General features: G+C 49.1%; 1 protein-coding gene across 2 annotated transcripts in view; it reads left to right on the forward strand.

Moving 5' to 3' along the window:
- Positions 1-20,357, forward strand: part of AXL (AXL receptor tyrosine kinase) — a 35,113-nt gene extending 14,756 nt beyond the window's left edge. Inside the window, exons 9-20 of one of the 2 annotated variants that reach the window (XM_070771071.1) lie at positions 1,288-1,438; positions 1,649-1,675; positions 4,134-4,266; positions 4,566-4,657; positions 8,400-8,495; positions 8,687-8,764; positions 10,567-10,659; positions 11,058-11,179; positions 12,131-12,240; positions 15,146-15,305; positions 15,818-15,954; positions 18,508-20,357. In XM_070771071.1, the coding sequence (XP_070627172.1) occupies positions 1,288-1,438; positions 1,649-1,675; positions 4,134-4,266; positions 4,566-4,657; positions 8,400-8,495; positions 8,687-8,764; positions 10,567-10,659; positions 11,058-11,179; positions 12,131-12,240; positions 15,146-15,305; positions 15,818-15,954; positions 18,508-18,859 (1,551 nt within the window). In that variant the 3' untranslated portion in view covers positions 18,860-20,357. The remainder of the gene's footprint in view (positions 1-1,287; positions 1,439-1,648; positions 1,676-4,133; positions 4,267-4,565; positions 4,658-8,399; positions 8,496-8,686; positions 8,765-10,566; positions 10,660-11,057; positions 11,180-12,130; positions 12,241-15,145; positions 15,306-15,817; positions 15,955-18,507) is intronic. The other variant, XM_070771072.1, reaches the window with a different exon arrangement.
- The last annotated feature ends 537 nt before the right edge of the window (positions 20,358-20,894 follow it).

Consider the following 20,894-nt stretch of genomic DNA (forward strand, 5'->3'; position numbering starts at 1 on the left):
CTGAGCTGGGGCGGAGTGGCTGTAGAGGAGAGGACTGGGGAGGAGAAGATGACAAGGCAGACAAGGACAGTTGAGCAGGTTGCGTAGAATGTGATCACCCATGCTAGCAGAGCACGTTCTGGGGCGGTTAAAGGGGACCATGAGAGGGCTGCGTGTGTGCATGCTCAGTCGCTCAGTCATGTCTGACTCTTTGCGACCCCTGGACGGTAGCCAAGGACCTGCCAGGCGCCCTGTCCATGGGATTCTCCAGACAAGAATACTGGAGTGGGTTGTCATTTCCTTCTCAAGGGGATCTTCCCAACCCAGGGATCAAACCTGCGTCTCCTGCATTGGCAGGTGATTCTTTACCATTGAGTTACCTGGGAAGCCTCCAGGAGAGAGTTAGGAGATGGCTGTTTATGAATCTGTGAACTGTGGTGTTGGAGAAGACTCTTGAGAGTTCTTTGGACTGCAAGGAGATCAAACCAGTCAATCCTAAAGGAAATCAACCCTGAATATTCACTGGAAGGACTGATGCTGAAGCTGAAGTTCCAATACTTTGGGCACCTGATGCAAAGAGCCGACTCATTAGAAAAGACCCTGATGCTGGGAAAGATGAAAGGGAGGAGGAGAAGGGGACAACAGAGGATGAGATGGTTGGACGGCATCACCGACTCAATGGACATGAGTTTGAGCAAGCTACAGGAGATAGTGAAGGATATGGAAGCCTGGTGTGCCACAGTCCATGGGATCGCAAAGAGTTGGGCACAACTGAGCAACTGAACAACAACAATTTGTGAATCATGTACAAAACATTTCAGTAGACATATTTACTAGGGCAGTTTTACAGCAGATAGTTGCATAGCACATTGAGGAAGGGGTGTCTCTTTCTAATTAATATGAAGCTACTATCTGAGCAAACAGCACCCTGGGATGGAGAGACAGATGGGAGAAAGAGTGAGGAATTAGAAGGGGATGGAGGGATGAGGGGGCAAAGATGAGAATTTGGTCCTTTCAACAACAGTACTGTGTTCCACACCTCCTTGAGCTAGGACCTGAGGATGTATATGGCAGTGAAGAAGACAAAGTCCTGGACCCGGTGAAGCTGATATTTTAATGAGTGTAGGGATAGAGAACGGAAAGGAGAGGACAGGATGGGGGATGAGAGATGAAGGATAGGAAGAGGTAGGGGGTGAGGGGCTGGAGATGAGGAGTGGGCTTTGAGAAAGATGGGGAGTTGAGGCTTAGGGTGAGGGCTTAAGTGCGGGGGCTGGAGCTCTACTCTGATGCCTTATTTGCACATCCTAGGTGCTGATGGACGTAGGGCTAAAGCGAGAGGTGACCCTGGAGCTGCGAGGGGAGGGGTCTGTGCCCAACCTGACGGTGTACGTGGCAGCCTACACCGCCGCTGGGGACGGACCCTGGAGCCTCCCTGTGCCCCTGGAGCCCTGGCGCCCAGGTAGCTGCAAAGCCGTGCTCAGCCTCCCTCAGCCTACCCACAGGGGCCACGTCTATCCCAGATGCCCGTGACTTGCTCCTTGTACCTTTTGGCGTTACCCCAGTCTAGGCTCCATTCCTACCTGCAACCCTCCTGAGAGCCCCACTTCCTCTCTCCCGTGTCTTACCAGTCTCTCTGAGCATGTCCTCCCTCCGTCCTTTCTCCTCGCAGGACAAGGACAGCCAATCCACCAGCTGGGTAAGGGCTTTCACACCCCCTCTCCTGCTCTCCCTTCCCCCAAGGCCCACCGAGGGCCCCATCACTGCACGTTCTCTTTGCACATCCCTTTCGTGTTCCTCAAACTCATCACTCTAACCCTCTGCTTCTTAGTTTTGTGTGGTCCTTGATGGAAGTGCCTGGAGTGGCCCAGAGCATTGTGGGTACTTGGTGAATGGTGGATGGATAGGTGGATGGATGGACTGATGAATGAATGGATGTGTAGATGGACCAATGAATGAATGCGTGGCTGAGTGGTGGACAGATGAATGAGTGGGTGGGTGGTGGACGGATGAATGAATGGGTGGATGGTGGATGAGTGAATGAATGGGTGGGTGGTGGATGAATGAATGAATGGATGTGTAGATGGACCAATGAATGAATGCATGGCCGAGGGGTGGACAGATGAATGAATGGGTGGGTGGTAGACAGATTAATGAATGGGTGGATGGTGGATGGATGAATGAATGGGTGGGTGATGGATGAACGGATAAATAGGTGGGTGGGTAGATGAATAGACAGGTAGAGGGACAGAGAGATGAGTTATCCCCCTCATATTCATCTTCCTCAAATATTTCTCCAAATATTCCTCCTATACCCATTGTACCCTCCTGGCACTATTACACCCCACCTCTTGTAACTCAACCCACTGTCCTTAAATATTCCTTACATGTTTTCTTGCACTTCTTTGCATACCTTTCCACACTAACCCCACCCTCCTTTCACATTCATCTCATTATAACCCCTCATTCTTCTCACGGGCTTCCCAAACCCAATGCACACTCACACTTCTCATTCACAAACTGATACTTTTTGCACACTCACCATGCATCCCACATTGCAGGCACTGAAAGACTTTCAATACACACGATCTCACATTCTGCAACTCTCCTTGCACACTCACTAGACACTCCTTACACAGTATTCCCTCACCTCGAGCTAATCCTAACCCATGCCCACTTTCTGCACATACCACACCAGACTCTTGGTACACTCACACACTCATCCTCCACTCCTTACACACTCACTCCCACCTTTTTGCATATCCTTTTCATTCATCTCATGCTCATCTTCCCCTCCCACGTCCTTTGCACACTCATTGCACACTCCTCTCACACCCAAGTTACATCCTTACAAATCACTGCCCCTACCTTGTATCTAAAACTTCTTGAATACTCCTTGAATCCTCACATACTCCCAATTCCTCAAATACTCATCTGGCACTGTTTACACACTCCTTTGCACACCATGCCCCTTTGCACATTTATTTCACTCTCATCCCTTGCTTTATGAAAGCTCTTCCAGGGAATTCCCTGGCAGTCCAGTGGTGAGGAGTCAGTGCTTTCACTGCTGAGGGCGTAGGTTCGACCCTTAAACTAAAATTCCACAAGCTGCAAGGAGTGGCCAAAAAAAAACCACCACGCTTTCATAGTCATCATACACTCCTCAAAAATGTCCCTTGGCCATTGGTCCCTGGAGCCTCCAACTCCTTGCATATCCATCGTACATGCTTTGTACACAGTACACACATTCTCTCCCTGCTCAACTGTTTTCCACACCCAAGTGCCCCCTCCTTGCATAATCATCACACACATCACACACAGGTATCCCACTTGAGATTTACTTACAGCCCTCCCATGCTCCTCCAGCCCTCCTTCCATTCTCACAGCCCATCCCGCACATTCTCTCACTCCCATCCCACACTCCTTCCACACTCATTGCACACTCCCCAAGTATCCATCCCACTTTGCACTCACCACACTCATCCTAGGAGTTTCACACTCCTCTTTTAAAAAAAAATTATTTATTTGGCTGCGTCAGGTCTTAGTTGCATCATGCAGGATCTTTCCTTGTGGCTCGTGGACTCTGTAGTTACAACACATGGGCTCCAGAGCACCTAGGCTCAGTAGTTGTGGCACGCGGGCTTAGTTGCTCCTAGGCATGTGGGATCTTAGTTTCCTATGCCCGTGTGTGTGCTCACTTGTGTCAGTCATGTCCAACTCTTTGTGACCCTATGGACCATAGCCCACCAGACTCCTCTGTCCATGGGATTCTTCCGGCAAGAATACTGGAGTGGGTTGCCATGCCTTCCTCCAGGGAATCTTCCTGACCCCAGAGATCCAACCCACGTCTCCTGCACCTCCTGCATTGCAGGCGGACTCTTTTTACCACTGAGCTACCAGAAAAGCCCCTTAGTTCCCTGATCAGGGATCAGACCTGAATCCCCTGCATTGCAAGGTGGATTCTTAACCACTGGACCACCAGGGACATCCCCTCACACTCCTCCTCCAACGTCCACTCCTTTCATGTCCATCGCATGCCCCGTCCAGCCCTGTCCATCACCCAATGAACCTACACCTGCCTCCCTTCAACACCACCCCCCTGGGGACCCAAGGAACCAAGACCTCCACCATGACCTGTCCTGCGTACCCCCTGACAGTGAGTGAACCCCCAGCCCCCGCCTTCTCGTGGCCCTGGTGGTATGTACTGCTGGGAGCAGTGGTGGCCGCCGCCTGTGTCCTCATCCTGGCCCTGTTCCTCTTCCACCGGCGGAAGAAGGAGACCCGTTATGGGTAAGTTGGGACCACGCGGGTCGGGAGGCTGACCTGGACTGGGGTAGAGAGGCTGGAGGTGGGGAGACCGTGAGGAGGCTGGCACAGGAGGACAGAGTACCAAGAATCAGAATGAGGACAAGCATCTGGGGAGTGAATAGAAGGCAGAAGGCAGCAGCCCAAGAGGCTCTCAGCAGACATTGGAGGAGAGGGCTGGCAGGTCTGGGGGTTGGGATGGCGCTTGCTTCCACTGCTGGTGGAAGTGGAGGGGGTTCCACGTCACTCTGCCCTGCCCTCACCTCCTCTCTGTTCCCCCCTAGAGAGGTGTTTGAACCAACCGTGGAGAGGGGTGAGCTGGTGGTCAGGTACCGTGTTCGCAAGTCCTACAGTCGGAGGACCACTGAAGCCACCTGTAAGTGAGCCCCATGCCTCCTGCCTGGGTTTGGGATAAGAAGTATCGAGTGTTGGGCCTGCTGGGCTTCTGCAGATGCGTGAACCAAAAGTTTCTGAAGGCCTTGGAATATTAGCACCACAGACCCTAAGAACAGCAGGACTGTGGGACCACACACAACTTTAGAATAATTGAATCTTAGACACAGTAAATTTTAGAAAGGCCAAACTCTGAGTCATAGGCTCTTAGAACCACATAATGATGATGATGAAGACGATAAACATGATGATGATGGCAATGAAGAAAATGCCCATGATGAGGTGCTTACAATGCTGAGGATAACAGCCAACCCTAGCACTTCCTCTGTGACTACTGCTGTTCCTTTTTAAAAATTAAGTGTGTATTTATTGGCTATACTGGGTCTTCATTGCTGCTCATGGGCTTTCTCTAGTTGCGGTGAGTGTGGGCCACTCTCCAGTTGTGATCTGAGGGCTTCTTGTTGCAGTGGCTTCTCTTGTTGAGGAGCACAGGCTCTAGGGAGCACAGGCTTCAGTAGTGGCAGCGCATGGCCTTAGCTGCCCTGAGGCATGTGAGATCTTCCTGAAGCAGGGATCAAACCTGTGTCCCCTGAAGTGGAAGGTGAATTCTTAACCACTGGGCCACCAGGGAAGTCCCACAGGTACTGTTCTAAGCTTCAACACATGTCACTTAATTTAATACCCATGACAACCCGGTGAGGTAGGCACATTATCCTCCCCACTACCAGTGAGGAGGCTGTGGCACAAGGTGGCTAAGTAACTTACTGGAGCCCACACAGTTTGTAAGCTGGAGAGCTGGGGTTCACACCCAGGCAGTTCCACTCTCAAGTTCATCTTCTGAACTGCCTCTTGGAAGTAGAGGATGTGCGAAAGGATATGCAATTTATAATTGGCCTAAAAAATTATAATCCAGTGCTATAGACTCTAAGGCTCCCCTCGTGGCTCAGATGGTAAAGAAGCTACCTGCAATGCAGGAGACCCGGGTTCAGTCCCTGGGTCAGGAAGATCCCCTGGAGAAGGAATGGCAACCCACTCCAGTATTCTTGCTGGGAGAATCCCATGGGCAGAGGAGCCTGGAGGGTTACAGGCCATAGGCTTGCAAAGAGTCAGACATGATTGAGCAACTAACACTTGATAGACTCTTAGGATCTTAAAAATCATAGAATCTTAGCACTATAATAGACCCTGTGTTAGAGGATTATAGCATTTATGAAGGGTCCCAGCTAAGAAGGGACTTCAGGAGCCACCTAGTCAAATTTCTTCTTCTCTCCAGTTGGGAAAACAGATCCAGAAAAAAAAAGGGGGGGACAGAGTTAGGGCTCTTCTAGAGTTAGCACCCAGGGAGAAGACTGCTGGGGGCCCCAGGGAGATACCCGAAGGGGCTGGGAAAGACATTTATTGCAAAGGAGAAGGAAGAGGAAGTGAGGAGGTCACAGCAATTTAATGGGAATAACATGCAGCAGCAGTTCCCCAAGTGTGATCCAAGTCCCTGGGGGTCCCCAAGACCTTTGCAGGGAGTCCATGAGGTCAAAACTATTTTCAAAATAATACCAAGACGTCATTTGCCCTTTCACACCCTCCTTCTCTTGCAAGTGCTCCGCAGAGTTTTCCAAAGGCTTCCAAATATGTGATGATGTCATCCTTCTGTTGACTGATGTGCTTGTATGTTCTTGTGTTTTGAAAATTTGTCTGGGGAACTTCCCTGGTGATCCAGTGGTGAAGACCCTGAGATTCCACTGCAGGGGGCTCGGGTTCAATTCCTGGTTGGGGAATCATTAATAAGATCCTTGGTGGTGTGGCCAAAAATGAAAAAAGGAAATCATATCAGTTTTCATTGTGAACACAGTAAATATTGCTGTGTAGACAACCTATGTAAAAGAAAGCTTTTTTCAAGTCTCAATAATTTTAAGAATGTAAAAGGGTCCTGGGGCCAATCAGTTGGAGAACAATTGCTATGCAGCAGTGAAAATGAATAAACCCAACTACACACAGCAGCTGGGCTTCCCTGGTGGCTCAGTGGTAAAGAACCCACCCACCAATGCAGGAGACATGAGTTCCATCCCTGGGTCAGAAAGATCCCCTGGAGGAGGAAATGGCAACCCACTCTAGTATTCTTGCCTGGGAAATCCCTTGGATGGAGGAGCCTGGCAGCCGACAGTCCAGGGGTCGCAAAGAGTTGGACAGCACTTAGCAACTAAACAACAACAACACACAACAACTGCATTACAATTATTTCAGAGATGTCGTGTTAAGTGAAAGAAGCCGGACACTAAAGAGAACATAGTATGTGATTCCATGTTTATAACATCCCCAAACAGGAAAGACTAATCTGTGTTAAGAAAAGTCAGGAAAGTGGCCACCCCCGAAAGGACAGGTCATAGTCTATTCTTGACATGGGTGTTAGACACACACTGTTGTGTTTGGTTCATGAAAATCCATTGAGCTGCTCACTTATGATTTTTGCAGGATATACTTTAATGAAAAGTTAAGAAAAATTTTGAACAACTGGTATGGCAGGGTGTTAACCAATCAAGGTGCCACTACTGCAAGATTACGTGCCAGGCTCTAACCCTTTAGTTACTGCTCTGGGGGAAGATCTGGGGGGTCTAAAGGAAAAGTGGGAGTTGGGAGTGCTCAGGGCAGTAGCTAATCCTGAATGAATGCAGAGTTATTTCAGTATTTTAACAATGGGTATACAGGCATGGGGCTTCCCTGGAGGCTCATGGTAAAGAACCCGCCTGCCAATGCAGGAGATGTGGGTTGGATCCCTGGGTCAGGAAGATCCCCTGGAGAAGGAAATGACAACCCACTCCAGTATTCTTGCCTGGAGAATCCCATGGACAGAGGAGTCTGGCAGGCTACAGTCCTTGGGATTGCAAAGAGTTGGACACGACTTTAGTGACTAAACAATGATAAACAATACACAGGCATACCTGGGAGACACTGCACATTTGATTCCAGACCAACACAATAAAGTGTATAATGCAATAAAGTGAGTCACGTGCATTTTGGGGTTTCTCGGTGCATATAAAAGTTATGTGTAGGACTTCCCTGGCAGTCCAGTGGTTAAGACTCCATGCTTCCTCTGCAGGGGCCCAGGTCCCACTTAAGATCCTACATGCCATGCAGTGGGGCCAAAATAAACAAACAGAAACATAAAAACAAAAACAAAAAAGTTGTGTTTACACTGCACTGTAGTGTACTAAGTATGCAACAGCATTATATCTTTAAAAACAATTTAGATACCTTAATTCTATCTATTTATTTTTTAAATTTGGCCACATCATGGCAAGTGGGATCTTAGTTCCTCAGCCAGGGATCAAACCCTTGCCCCTTGCAGTGGGAATTTGGAGGTTTAAGCACTGAACTACTGGGGCAAGTCCCTACATACCTTAATCTTAAATTGCTTTATTGCTTTAAAAAATGCCAACCACCATCTGAGCCTTCAGGGACTTATAGCACTAACATCAAAGATCACACATCATCATAACAAATACAATAATAATGAAAAGGTTTGAAATATTGCAAGAATTACCAAAATATAACACAAGAGACACAAAGCAAATTGGAAAAATGGTAGCGATAGATTTGCTTGATACAAGATTGCCACAGACCTTCAGTGCATAAAAAACACAATATCTGCAAAGTGCGGTAAAATGAGGCACGCCTGTATCCTTATTGGAGGCGCTGCCTGGATGTCAGCTCTGCTCCCACCCCCCATGCAGTGAACAGCCTCGGCATCAGCGAAGAGCTGAAGGAGAAACTGCGGGATGTGATGGTGGACCGGCATAAGGTGGCTCTGGGGAAGACCCTGGGAGAGGGTGAGTGCTCCCCACCTCACACACACACACACACACACACACACACACACATCTCCCTGAGCCATGCAGTCCTTCATCTCCCCACCCCTACCCAACCACAGGAAATGCAGTTCCTACAGCGTCCCCCCTGAAGTCAACTGGGGGGGTGGTGCCCCCCACGCATGTCAAAGTCTCTCTCTGGTCCCCCACAGGAGAGTTCGGAGCTGTGATGGAAGGCCAGCTCAACCAGGACGACTCCGTCCTCAAGGTGGCTGTGAAGACCATGAAGAGTGAGTATGTACATACGTGTGCACCCATGTGGGATCCCCATCCCTTAACCTCTGGCCCCTCCCCTGTGCCCCTAAGGAGGTAGAAGAACAGGAAAGGTGACAGCAATTTAGCCCAACCCTAGAACTTCAGTGTTTCCAGACAAGAAATTAAGTTCCTGCCAGGTCCTTCAACAGAAGGAACTCAATGCGGGGAGATTACTACAAAGGTGCAGGGAAAACTGAAGGAACAGCAGGGTGCACTTAAGACAACCTAGAGATTAGCAGCAGCAAGTGGCCGGAAGGGGCAGAGAGAGGACGCGGAGTTACCAGAGCTCACAGCCAGGGCCCGCTGATGGGATTGAGGCATCACAGAGTTAGGGGCTACCTTGTGGGAGCTTGAAACACAAAGGAGACACAGCCACCACCAAGGCAATACTGGAAGCGGAAAGAGAGAGGGTGAAACGCCCTGATTTCTCTCCTCCTCTCACCCACCTGCCAGTCTCCCATCAGTGCTTCCCGTTGGCGGGTTCCAACAGGAAACAGCAGGAAAGGGAGCCTGGGCAATGTAGTTTTCAGGGGCCAGCCCCATGTGATACATAGCAGAGCATGAGATGGTCCAGAATGAGGCACACCTGGCTTCATCACTTACTAGCTGGTGGCTCAGATGATAAAGAATCCGCCTGCAATACAGGAGACCCAGGTTCAATCCCTGGGTTGAGAAGATCCCCTGGAGCAGGGAATGGCAACCCACTCCAGTATTCTTGCCTGGAGAATCCCATGGACAGAGGAGCGTGGTGGACTACAGTCCATGGGGTGGCAAAGAGTCAGACATGACTGAGCAACTAACACTTTCACTATGATCTCAAGTAAGTGACTACCCCTCTCTGAGCCTACCATTCCTCACCCGGAAAAAAGTATCATAGTGTTCCTACCTCCTAGGGTATTATATGTCAAAGCACTTAATGCTGGGCTTGGCACATAGTACACACAGTTAATGTGGACTAAAACCATGTTATCTACATCAGCAGAGGGGGTGAGAGCCAGTCCAGTCTGAGCTCACACAGCACAGAAAGGCCAGGGTCAAGCTTTTCCACATAGGGATGAAGCTTAGAGGGTCATGCTGGAGGGAGGAATGATCGTTTCAGAATCACAAGGGCTAAAAATCTTGGGTTATGGAGTCATCACTCATTCATTCATTCATTATTGACTGCCTTCTGAATACTGGGTTATGTTCCTGACCTGGGTTTGAATCCCAGCTGTGTGACGCTGGGCAAGTCATTTTGCCTCTCTGAGCCAGTGTCCTGAGTTGTAAAACAGGGACAACCGTCTACATCCTAGGGCTGCTGGGAGTGTGCTAGGAAGCAGCCTAGCACAGAGCCCACACATGGACCCCTGAGCCAGCCTGCCTGGGTTTGAACTCTGCCTGTTCCTCTTGCAAGCTGTGGCACGTTTCTTAAACATTCTGTGCCTTGTCTTTCCATCCTTCTTGTTGTTCAGTCACTAAATTGTGTCAGACTCTTTGTGACCTCATGAACTGCAGCACACCAGGCTTCGCTGTCCTTCATTATCTTGAGTTTGCTCAAGCTCATGTCGAGACAGTGATGCCATTCAACCAGCTCATCCTTCTGTAGCTCCCTTCTCCATCTTTAAAATGGGGAAATAGAAGCTCCTCAGAGGGTTAAATGGGTTAATACGCGAAGCGCTGAGTACAGCCCCTGGTACTTACTAGTCACGCTTGATGAAGGAGAAGATGATGATGGTAATAAGGAGGAGGAGGAAAAGAGTCCTCCCTCCGCCTCCTCCACCTTCCTCTCTCCTCCCAGTTGCCATCTGCACAAGGTCGGAGCTGGAGGATTTCCTGAGTGAAGCCGTCTGCATGAAGGAATTCGACCACCCCAACGTCATGAGGCTCATTGGTGAGGGAGGGGCAGATTTGGCGGCCCCATGCAGGCTGCACCAGAGGGAAGAACCCTCCCTCAGGCACTGGGAAGATCAAACCCCCAGGCTTCCTCCGCCCCCCCCCTCCCAGAATGAGCAGGCTCCCCCCTTCCTCTCTCCCTCAGCTCGGAATGTGACCTCTGACCTTTCCCAGAAATAGCTGAGGTCCCCAGGAGGGCTGGAGAAACATCCCTGGGAACCAGTGCTGGACATGGCTTCTCTGACGCATGGTCCCTGCCACCACCAGTCCCCGCTCCCCAACAGTTTGGAGGCCAGATCTGAGAGGGAGGGGGGAGAAACAGAGGTGGGAGTGGGGTGGCGTCCCCTTCTGCCCACCTCCAGTGACGAGACTGCCTGGGGGGGGGGCGGGACTCAGGCGTTTGTTTCCAGGGTTCTGAACGAGAAGGCTTCCCGGCGCCCGTGGTCATCTTACCCTTCATGAAACACGGAGACCTACACAGTTTCCTTCTCTATTCCCGGCTCGGGGACCAGCCAGTGGTGAGGGCATTTTATTATCTGGACCACAAGTGTTAAATGAGCACCTACTAGGTACCCGGTAATCTTTCTTTCTTATTTGAAAAAATTGATGTCTATTCTGCGTACACTAAAATATGCACATTTGTTGCACGCAGTTCAGTGAATGTTTTCTTGTGTATAGACCCATGGAAGGGCTTCCCAGGTGGTTCAGTGGTAAAGAATCCGCCTGCCAGTGCAGGAGACGTGGGTTCCATCCCTGGGTTGGGAAGATTCCCTGGAGAAGAAAATGGCAACCCACTCCAGTATTCTTCCCTGTGCAATCTATGGCCAGAGGAGCCTGGTGGGCTACAGTCTATGGGGTCGCAAAGAGTCAGACATGACTGAGCGACTAAGTACACACGCACGCATTAGGTACCTAGCGCTGCTCAGCCACTAGGAAGGTGATGGAGACCAAGAGCTTGTTTTCGTGGAGGAGCTGTCTGCCAGAGGTGGGGGACCAGGCAATAAACAAGTTAACAAATGAATAAGCATGATAATTTTTAAGTGCCAGGAAGGAAATAGAGCAGGATGAGTGACAGGGAGGCCAGGCAGTTCGTTTGAGTGAACAGGGAAGGTCTTATGGAGGAGATCCAAAGAGGAGCTAACTGGTGGGAAGTGGGCGATCTGGGAGGAAGTGGTCCCAGCAGAGGGCACAGAATGTGCAAAGGCTCAGAGGTGGAAAGAAGCATGGCTTGTTGAAAGACCAGAAAGGGGGGTTCCCTGCTGGAGCGTATGTCAAGGGCAAGCACAATGGGAGATCAAGACAGGAGAGGAAGATAGGAGGGGGTGACAAAGGGCTGATATGGAAAGGGGTGGAGTTTGAGTCTCAGAGGCATGGGAAAGCATCACAGGGCAGAGCTAGTAGGGCAGAGGGATGGATTTCTGGGACTCCGCTGATCTCTACCCCGTCGTGTCCTGCCCACCCCCGCCCAGTTCCTGCCCACCCAGATGCTGGTGAAGTTCATGGCAGATATTGCCAGTGGCATGGAGTATCTGAGTACCAAGAGATTCATACACCGGGACCTGGCTGCTAGGAATTGCATGTGAGTGCCCAGCCTTCCAGGAATCCCCCTTCTTCAGGGACCCACCCCCACCCTCCTTCCCAGGATGGAAGAAGGTGCCACACACACACACACACATACACCACTCAAGCAAGTCAGAGCTCAGGAGTGGAAGAGAGAGATGAGCAGGGAGGTTGGGGCCAGCTTTCTGAACCGAGATCCCGCATGTGCTGGAATGTACAGAGAACAGGAGAGGGGGCAGGCTCAGTAGGTAGAAGGATGTGAGCAAAAGGGCAGAGGAAACCCAAGAGGGTGGTGACATTTAAGCTTCATCTTTGTCCCCCTCCAAGCTGAGTGTCTTGCCTGGGGCTACACTTGGGCAGGGGCTACACTTGGGCAGTGGCCACACTGGATAAAGAGACCACGCCCCCTGCTAAGTTGTTGCTGCTCAGTTGCTCACTCAGTCATGTCCCACTCTTTGAAACTCCGTGGACTCTGCAGCATGCCAGGCTTCCCTGTCCTTCACTATCTCCCAGAGTTTGTTCGAACTCATGTCCTAAAAAAAAAAAAAAAAAAAAAAAGAACTCATGTCCTTTGAGTCGGTGATACCATCCAACCATCTCATCCTCTGTCGCCTCCTTCTCTTGCTTTCAGTCTTTCCCAGCATCAGAGTCTTTTCCAATGAGTCAGCTCTTCGCCTCAGGTGACCAAAGTATTGGCGTTTCAGCTTTAGCATCAGTCCTCCCAATGAATATTCAGGGTTGATTTCCTTTCCAAGGGACAAGCAAAAAATAGCCCAGAACCTGGTCTAAGGGCTGTGTGTGTGTGTGTGACACATAAGCTTAGAATATTAGTCTCATTACAATGTTGGACTCATAAATTGGAGCTGGAGAGGACTTTCCTGGTGGTCCAGTGGCTAGGACTTCACACTCCCAATGCAAGGGGCCTGGGCTTGACCCCCTAAGAGTTCACATGCCCCAACTCAAAGATCCTGCATGCCACAACTGAGACCCAGCACCGCCAAAGAATAAACATTCTTAAAAATATTTAAAAAGAAGTTGGAGTTGGAGAATCAGAGAATCTTCAATAAGATGTGCAAATGTTCACAAATGGTTTTGATTACCTTCCATGGAATGCACATGTCAGTTTGAGGAGAACTGCCTTTTATACATTTTGGGGTCTTCTAATCCATGATTATGGCATAGCTTTCCAATTTATTTAGGTATTATCCAGCTTATTTCAGCAAAACTGTATAATTTTCTTTTTTTTCCTGCCCCACTACACAGCATGCAGGATATTAGTTCCCCAACCAGGGATTGCACCAGTGCCCCCTGAAGCAGAAGTGCAGAGTCTTAATGACTGGACCAGGGAATACCCCACTCCCAATTTTTATTTTGAAAAAATTCCAAATCTACAGAAAAGTTGAAAACATTGTGCCATGAACACCCATATCTCCTCCTTGTTGAGATTTTGCCACGTTTCTCCTCTCTTTTCTGTCTCTCTCTCCTCTCAACCATTTGAAAGTAAGTTGCCAAGATGGTGACATTCCACCCCTAAATCTTCAAGAGGTGTCTCCTAGAATAAGGACTTAAGCCTAAACAATCACAATTCTGTTTTCAGACCTAAGAAGATTAACAATAATTCCGTAACACAGTCTCCTATCCAGTCCATATTCAAATTTTATATGTATATAAAGCGCAAAAACAAACACAAGTAATCCACACTGTTAGAAGTGAAGATCTCAGTCACCCTACAAGGGGTAATTATACCCTAGGAAGGAAGGTCTGGTAATCTTTCTTTCTTGTTAAAAAAAATTGATGTTTATTCTACATATACTAAAATATACGCATTTTATGCCTGCAGTTCAATGAATGTTTGCATATTTATAGACACATGGAAGGGCTTCCCAGGTGACCCAGTGGTCAAGAATCTACCTGCCGATGCAGGAGACTCAGGTTCAATCCCCAGGTTGGGAAGATCCCCTGGAGGAGGAAATAGCAACCCAGGATTCTTGCCTGGGAAACCCCATAGACAGAGGAGCCTGGTAGGCTACAGTCCATGGGGTTGCAAAGAGTTGGACACAACTGAGCGTGCACACAGACCCATGGAAACAAACCACCACTAAATCAAGATAAAGAACATTTCTTGGCCCTTCACAGGCTCTCTCCTGCCCTTCCCAGCCGCTGCCCTCAAGGGATAACAACTATTCTGTACTTCTGTCACCTGTTCTTAAACGTCATGTAAATGGAATTGCAATTTTGACTCCTCTGTGTCTGGCATCTCTTGCTCAGCGTGAAGTTTTTGAGATCAGTCCATGTTCTCGGACGTATCTGTAGTTCTTGTTCTTTGCCGTGTGGTATTCCATTGCACAGCTGCCGCATGATATCCTCTTTCTTAATCTTGGTTCTAGTTACATAGGTGTGTTTGTGAAAATCCAGTGAGCTCTCCACTTAAGATTTGTGCATGTTTTTGTATACATATAGTATACGTCAAAAAATTTTTTTAAACGGACTCCCCTGGTGGTGCAGTAGCTAAGATTCCATTCTCCCAATGCAGGGGCACTGGGTTTGATCCGTGGTCAGGGAACTAGATCCCGCATGCCGCAGTGAAGATCTTGAGTGCAGCAACTAAGGCCCAGTGAAGTCAAATAACTATTTAAAATTTTTTTTAAAATATCAGAGAATCCAACCCAAGGAGCCTGGGAAGGACCTTAGAATCTGGCAAAAAGCCAGAGCTGGGAAGGCCCCCTAGCAGCCCTTTTCAGACCCACCTTTCACAGAGGGTATAAGAAGTAACATAGTTCCCTCCCAGGTTTGGGGGCTGACCGATCCTCACCCCGAAGCAGGACAGCCAGGGCAGGAGACAGAGACATGTCTGAGAGTGAGGGCAGGCTTCCTGGTGGAGGGGGCAATGCTGTGACCCCGTTCCTCTCCCCCAATCTGGGCAGGCTGAATGAGAACATGTCGGTGTGTGTGGCTGACTTTGGGCTCTCCAAGAAGATCTACAACGGGGACTACTACCGTCAGGGACGCATCGCCAAGATGCCGGTCAAGTGGATTGCCATCGAGAGCCTGGCGGACCGTGTCTATACCAGCAAGAGCGATGTAGTACGTGTACCCCGGCAGGAGTAGGGGGAGGGCGTGGCCCGATCATCCCACACCGACCCAGACTCCTGGGGACACGAGGGCTTCCCTGAGCAGGGGCCTGTCCACATGGACCGTGTGTGGTGGGCGTCTGTGAACGGTGGTGTGGACATGCTGGGGGTGGGTGTGCACATGGCTATGTGTGCATGGTGACAGGTTGCTACATGGACTGTGCAGACAGCTTAGGTTGGGAGAGGCAGTGGCAAGTGTATACACGTGTATAGCTAGGGTGTGGAGGGTGACCCTAGACCACGTGTCCATGGAGTGTGTAAGTGTGTGCATGGGTGAGCAGGTCTAGGTGTGCACACAAATTGCCTCTGTAAGTGTGTACGTGCACCAGAGTGTTTCTGTGACTAGCTCTGATGCACCCACAAAGACATCTGTGTACATGTAAGTGTGTGTGTATCTGTGTGTTGGGTGAGGGCGTCTTTGTGCAGGAGAGACCCTCTAATTTTCTCCCTTCTGTCCCCTGACAGTGGTCCTTTGGGGTGACGATGTGGGAGATTGCCACGCGAGGGCAAACCCCATATCCAGGAGTGGAGAACAGCGAGATTTATGACTACCTGCGCCAGGGAAACCGCCTGAAGCAGCCCGTGGACTGTCTGGACGGACTGTGAGGACCCTCAGGATTCCCCTCCCCTACGTCATGGGATTCCATCACCAAACTCTGAGCACCCCACATGGCCCTGACATATCCAAGACCTTCTAAAACCTGCACAGGGACTTCCCTGGTGGTCCAGTGGTTGGGACTCCAAGCTTCCCCCCTGCAGGAGGCGCAGGTTTGATCCCATGGTCTGGGAACTAGGATCCCATGTGCCACCTGGCACGGCCCCCCCAAAAAAGAAAAACCTGCACCGAATCCCTCAGATTGTTGAGGAACCTATCTGCCCCTCACCCATGCTCCTCAGAACCACTATTAGCTCGAGAGGTGTGCTAAGTTGCTTCAGTCGTGTCCGATGCTTGGTGACCCCATGGACTGTAGCCCGCCAGGCCCCTCTGTCCATGGGATTCTCCAGGCATGAGTAGGTTGCCACGTCTTCCTCCAGGGGATCTTTCCAACCCACCCAGAGATCAAGCCCGCATCTCTTACTATATCTTGTGTTGGCAGGCGGGTTCTTTACCACTCATGCCACATGAGAAGCCCGAGAGGTATGAATGAACAAAAGGTGCCCTTTCTTCCTTTGCTCTGTGCCAAATTTAGGCTGGATCAGTCTCCTGCCAGGTATCTGTGGGCTGCAGTTCCCATTCCCAAAGAATTCTAATTCCATCCAGACTCCTGAGCACCCATGCTTCCCCCATGTGCTCTTCAACACCCACAACTCTCTTCCAAACCCTTATAATGAACTTCTCCAAACTCTCAGGGCTCCCCTTAGATGTTCTCAGAATCCTTTAGCGTGGTGCTTATCATACTTTGCCATCCCATGAAATACACAGAGAAGAGAACTTGGGGGATAAAGAGAAGATGTTTAAAATGAGAAGATGTTTAAAGAGAAGACAGCCTGGGGCTTCAGACTCCCCAAGTCCTCCTTGGGTGTTCCAAGAGCTGAGGGGAGTAAGAAGAGTGAAAATTTCCATAGAACTTACTAGAAGGCATGGTTTCAGGTGCTTTGCATGAAATGAAGTCATTTGGTCCTTACTACAGGCATTTGACGTGGGTTGCCACCATTAGTAGGGCTTCCCAGTTAGCACAGTGATAAACAATACCATTCCTGCCAGTGCGGGAGACACGGGTTCGATCCTTGGGTCGGGAAGATCCCCTTGAGAAGGAAATACCAACCCACTCCAGTATTCTTGCCTGGAAAATTCCATGGACAGAGGAGACTGGCCAGCCACAGTGCATCAGGTTTAAGAGTCAGACCCGGCTGAGCAACTGAGCACGCAGGCACTCAAGGTACCATTAGTATTCCCCTGGGTAAATGATGTACCAGAGACCCACATCAAGGGAAGATCATTTGCCAAAGGCTGCATAGCTGGTGTTTTAGTTATCTATATCCCCAAAATCCAGTAGCTTAAAACAACAAGCCTTTTATTACTTCACATGGTTTCTGAATGTCAGGGGTTTGGGAACAGCTTGGCAGGCTGATTCTGAATCAGGGTTTCAGTGAGGTTACAGTTAAGATATCAGGGGGGCTACAGTCATCTGAAGGTTGGGACTGGAAGCTGGCTCACTCACATAGCTGTTGCAGGAGGCCTTAGTTCCTTGCCACATGGAACCCTCCACAGTGCTGCTTGAGTGTCCTCATGACATGGCAGCTGGCTTCCCCCAGATGAGCATCCCAACAAAAAGAACAAGGAGGAATCCACAATACCTTTTCAACCTAGTCTCAGAAGTCACATACACCATGGAACTTCCCTAAGAGTCTGGGGGTTATGACTCTGCACTTCCAGGAGGCATGTGTTCAATAGTTTCCTATGCCACGTGGTATGGCAAAAAAAAGAAAAAAAAGTCTCACACACACTATCATTGGTACCAAGTCAGAATGCAGTGCTCTATCTTTTGAAGGGAGGAATGTCAAAGAATTTGAGTGTGTGTGTATATATATATATATATATATATATATATGTATATATAAAATTTTTTTTTGGCTGCACTGGGTCTCCACTGCTGTGTGAGCGCTTCCTCTAGTTGCAGAGAGCAGGCGCTATTCTCTAGTTGCAGCTGCATAGCACGGGCTCTAGGTCATGTGGGCTTCAGTGGTTGTGGTATGTGGGCTTAGTTGCCCCGTGGCATGTGGAATCTTCCTGGGCTAGAGACAGAACTTGTGTCTCCTCCATTGGCAGGCAGATTCTTAACCACTGGATCACCAGGGAAGTCCTGAGTTCGTATTTTAAACCAACACAGCTTGCAAGGCTTTGATGCTCGAGTCTGTCCTGAGAAGCCATATTGGGAAGCTTTGCTCTAACAAAACCTCACCATAACATTACCCCACACCTAGAAAGATTTCCCAAGACATCTTCCAGCTCCTGAGTGTCTGTTCCAGGACTCCCCTTAGAAACTCTTGCTAATTCCCAAATCCCCACAGGTGCCCCCCTCGAAACTGCTACAGTTCCCTCCACTCCCATGAAATGCCCTCAGTCCCGAGTGTCCTAAAATGCCCCCAAGCTCCCAGGAGGCTCCCTGTCTGAGCCCCTGCTGAGTGTCCCACCCCTCATTCTGCTGCCCTAGGTACGCCCTGATGTCCCGGTGCTGGGAGCTAAACCCCCGGGACCGGCCGAGTTTTGCAGAGCTGCGGGAAGACCTGGAGAATACGCTGAAGGCCCTGCCCCCTGCTCAGGAGCCAGACGAAATCCTCTATGTCAACATGGATGAGGGTGGAGGTCATTCTGAACCACTTGGAGCTGCTGGAGGAGCGGACCCCCCAGCTCAGCCTGACCCTAAGGATTCCTGCAGCTGCCTCACCGCCGCTGAAGTCCATCCTGCCGGCCGCTATGTCCTCTGCCCTTCTACAGCCCCTGGCCCCATCCTGCCTGCTGAAAGGAGCTCCCCAGCACCCCCGGGGCAGGAGGACGGCGCCTGAGACCACCCTCCACCTGGGACTTCCTCTCAGGACCCAAGCTAGGCACTGCCACTGGGGGACGGCCCCCTACTTTCCCACTCCAGACCCTACCCCCAACCATAGCCCTCTCTTCCTACCTGTTCCACTTCCATCCCAGACAGATCCTCTCCCTTTTCCATACCTTAGTGTCCCCATGCGTAAAAGAAAGGGATTAGACTGAAATCCCTGAGGGCCCTCCCAGGTTTAACATTCCAAGATTCTAGATTCTAAGGTTTAAAGAGTCTAGATTCACAGGGTCTAAGTTTCAGAGCTGAATCTTTGAGTCTAAAGACTTTGAATTCCAGTCTCTAATTCTAAAGTGCTAAGGTTCTAGACATGGAAGTTCTAAGGCCTACATTCTAAGGCTCTGAGATGCTGTGGCTCTAGATTTTTCTGGTTCTGAGATTCTTCATAAAGCCCATGAAATTTTAGGTTACAAAGCTCTAAGATTCTATTTCTAGAATCTAAGGCTCTGTGATTTTAGATTTTTATTTTTCTAGGGTTTTAAGTCCTGAGGGTGTAAGATACTAGATCCTACAATTCTAAAAATCCTACAGTTCTAGACATGGAGGTTCTAAGGCCTTATGTTCTAAAATTTGAAGTTCTGGGCCTCTTAGAGTATAACTTTTCTGGTTTTAAGACTCCAGATCATAAGCCACAAGATTTGATCTTCTCAAGTTCTAAGATTCTAATGATGGTCAGTGACAGAGTCTAAGGCTTTATGATCCTTGAAACCCTTGTTATGAGACTGTGGATCCTAAAGATCTAAAATGCTAGCATCTGCAATTCAAAAGTTCTAATAGTCTAAAGATGGAGGTTCTAAGGTCTAATGTTCTAAGATGTGATGTTCTAAGGCTTAGTCTAAGAACCTAGAGTCTCTGTGTCTAAGATTCCAGATCATATGCTTCAAGATTCTAGATTATTAAACTCTAAGATTCTAATGTTGTTCTGTTCTGTGTTCCAAGGCATTCTAGATCCTATTGGTCCAAGATTCTGGATCCTCAGCATCTATGGTATAGATATTCCACGGTTAGTGGTGACAAACTGGATGCCAAAGTTCTAATCATTTTTAATTTCGGACACCTTTAAGTTCTATGCTGCATCTTCTCTTTCCAGGATTTTAGTTAAGGGTCTAGGAATTCATGGTTCTAAGTTTTACGATTCTGGGTTCCAAGATTCACATGTTATAAGATTCTAAAGGTCTAGAATTCCAAAGTAAAATTCTGAGGTTCTAACCTTATAGTTTTATCCTGTGTGACCCTTCCCTTCTTAGCCACCTCTGCTTCCTCTTCCTTTCATGTGGGGGCGTGCCCCCTCAAACCTGTGCAATGCAATAAAGACGCCTCCTTTCCCCAGAGGACAATATCCCTCTTTTGGGGGCCATATTGCCCCCCTGAGCCAGTCCTTTATGCCTCCTGAACAGAGTGTGAACCCTGGCACCTCCAGTGGGGCTCAGATCACATAAAACTTTGTAACCATGCTTCTGTCTCCTCTTGTCTCCGCTTGGCTGTCATATGGCCCTTTTCCCAGGCAACTCAGCTTCTGTAAAAAGGAGGGTTTGGTGGGGGTCTTGGAGTACTCCCCTCACTAAAGAGGGTAGATGTGAACAGATACAAAGACAAAAGGACAGGCAAACAAAGAAAAGCGGACTTGCCAGACTCGACGAAAATAAGCACATAGATATTCACAAGGTCACACAGAGATCCTCTCTATTTTCCAAAGTAACAGACTCCTTAATTAACGGACAAACTCAAGCACTCTTGGTCACAAATACAGAGACACAAATTCAGACAGAGAAACACAAAATTACACAAACATGTTTACAAATATGCACTGGCAGGTGGTCAACCAAGAATAAGAAGAAACTTGAGTAACTAGAGTAAAACAGATACAGACACAAATACTCAGACATATAGAGTACCTATGGTTTTTCCTGTGGTCATGTATGGATGTGAAAGTTGGACTGTGAAGAAAGCTGAGCGCTGAAGAATTGATGCTTTTGAACTGTGGTGTTGGA

The sequence above is a fragment of the Bos indicus genome, chromosome 18 (genome assembly GCF_029378745.1).
Source record: "Bos indicus isolate NIAB-ARS_2022 breed Sahiwal x Tharparkar chromosome 18, NIAB-ARS_B.indTharparkar_mat_pri_1.0, whole genome shotgun sequence".
NCBI lineage: Eukaryota > Metazoa > Chordata > Mammalia > Artiodactyla > Bovidae > Bos > Bos indicus.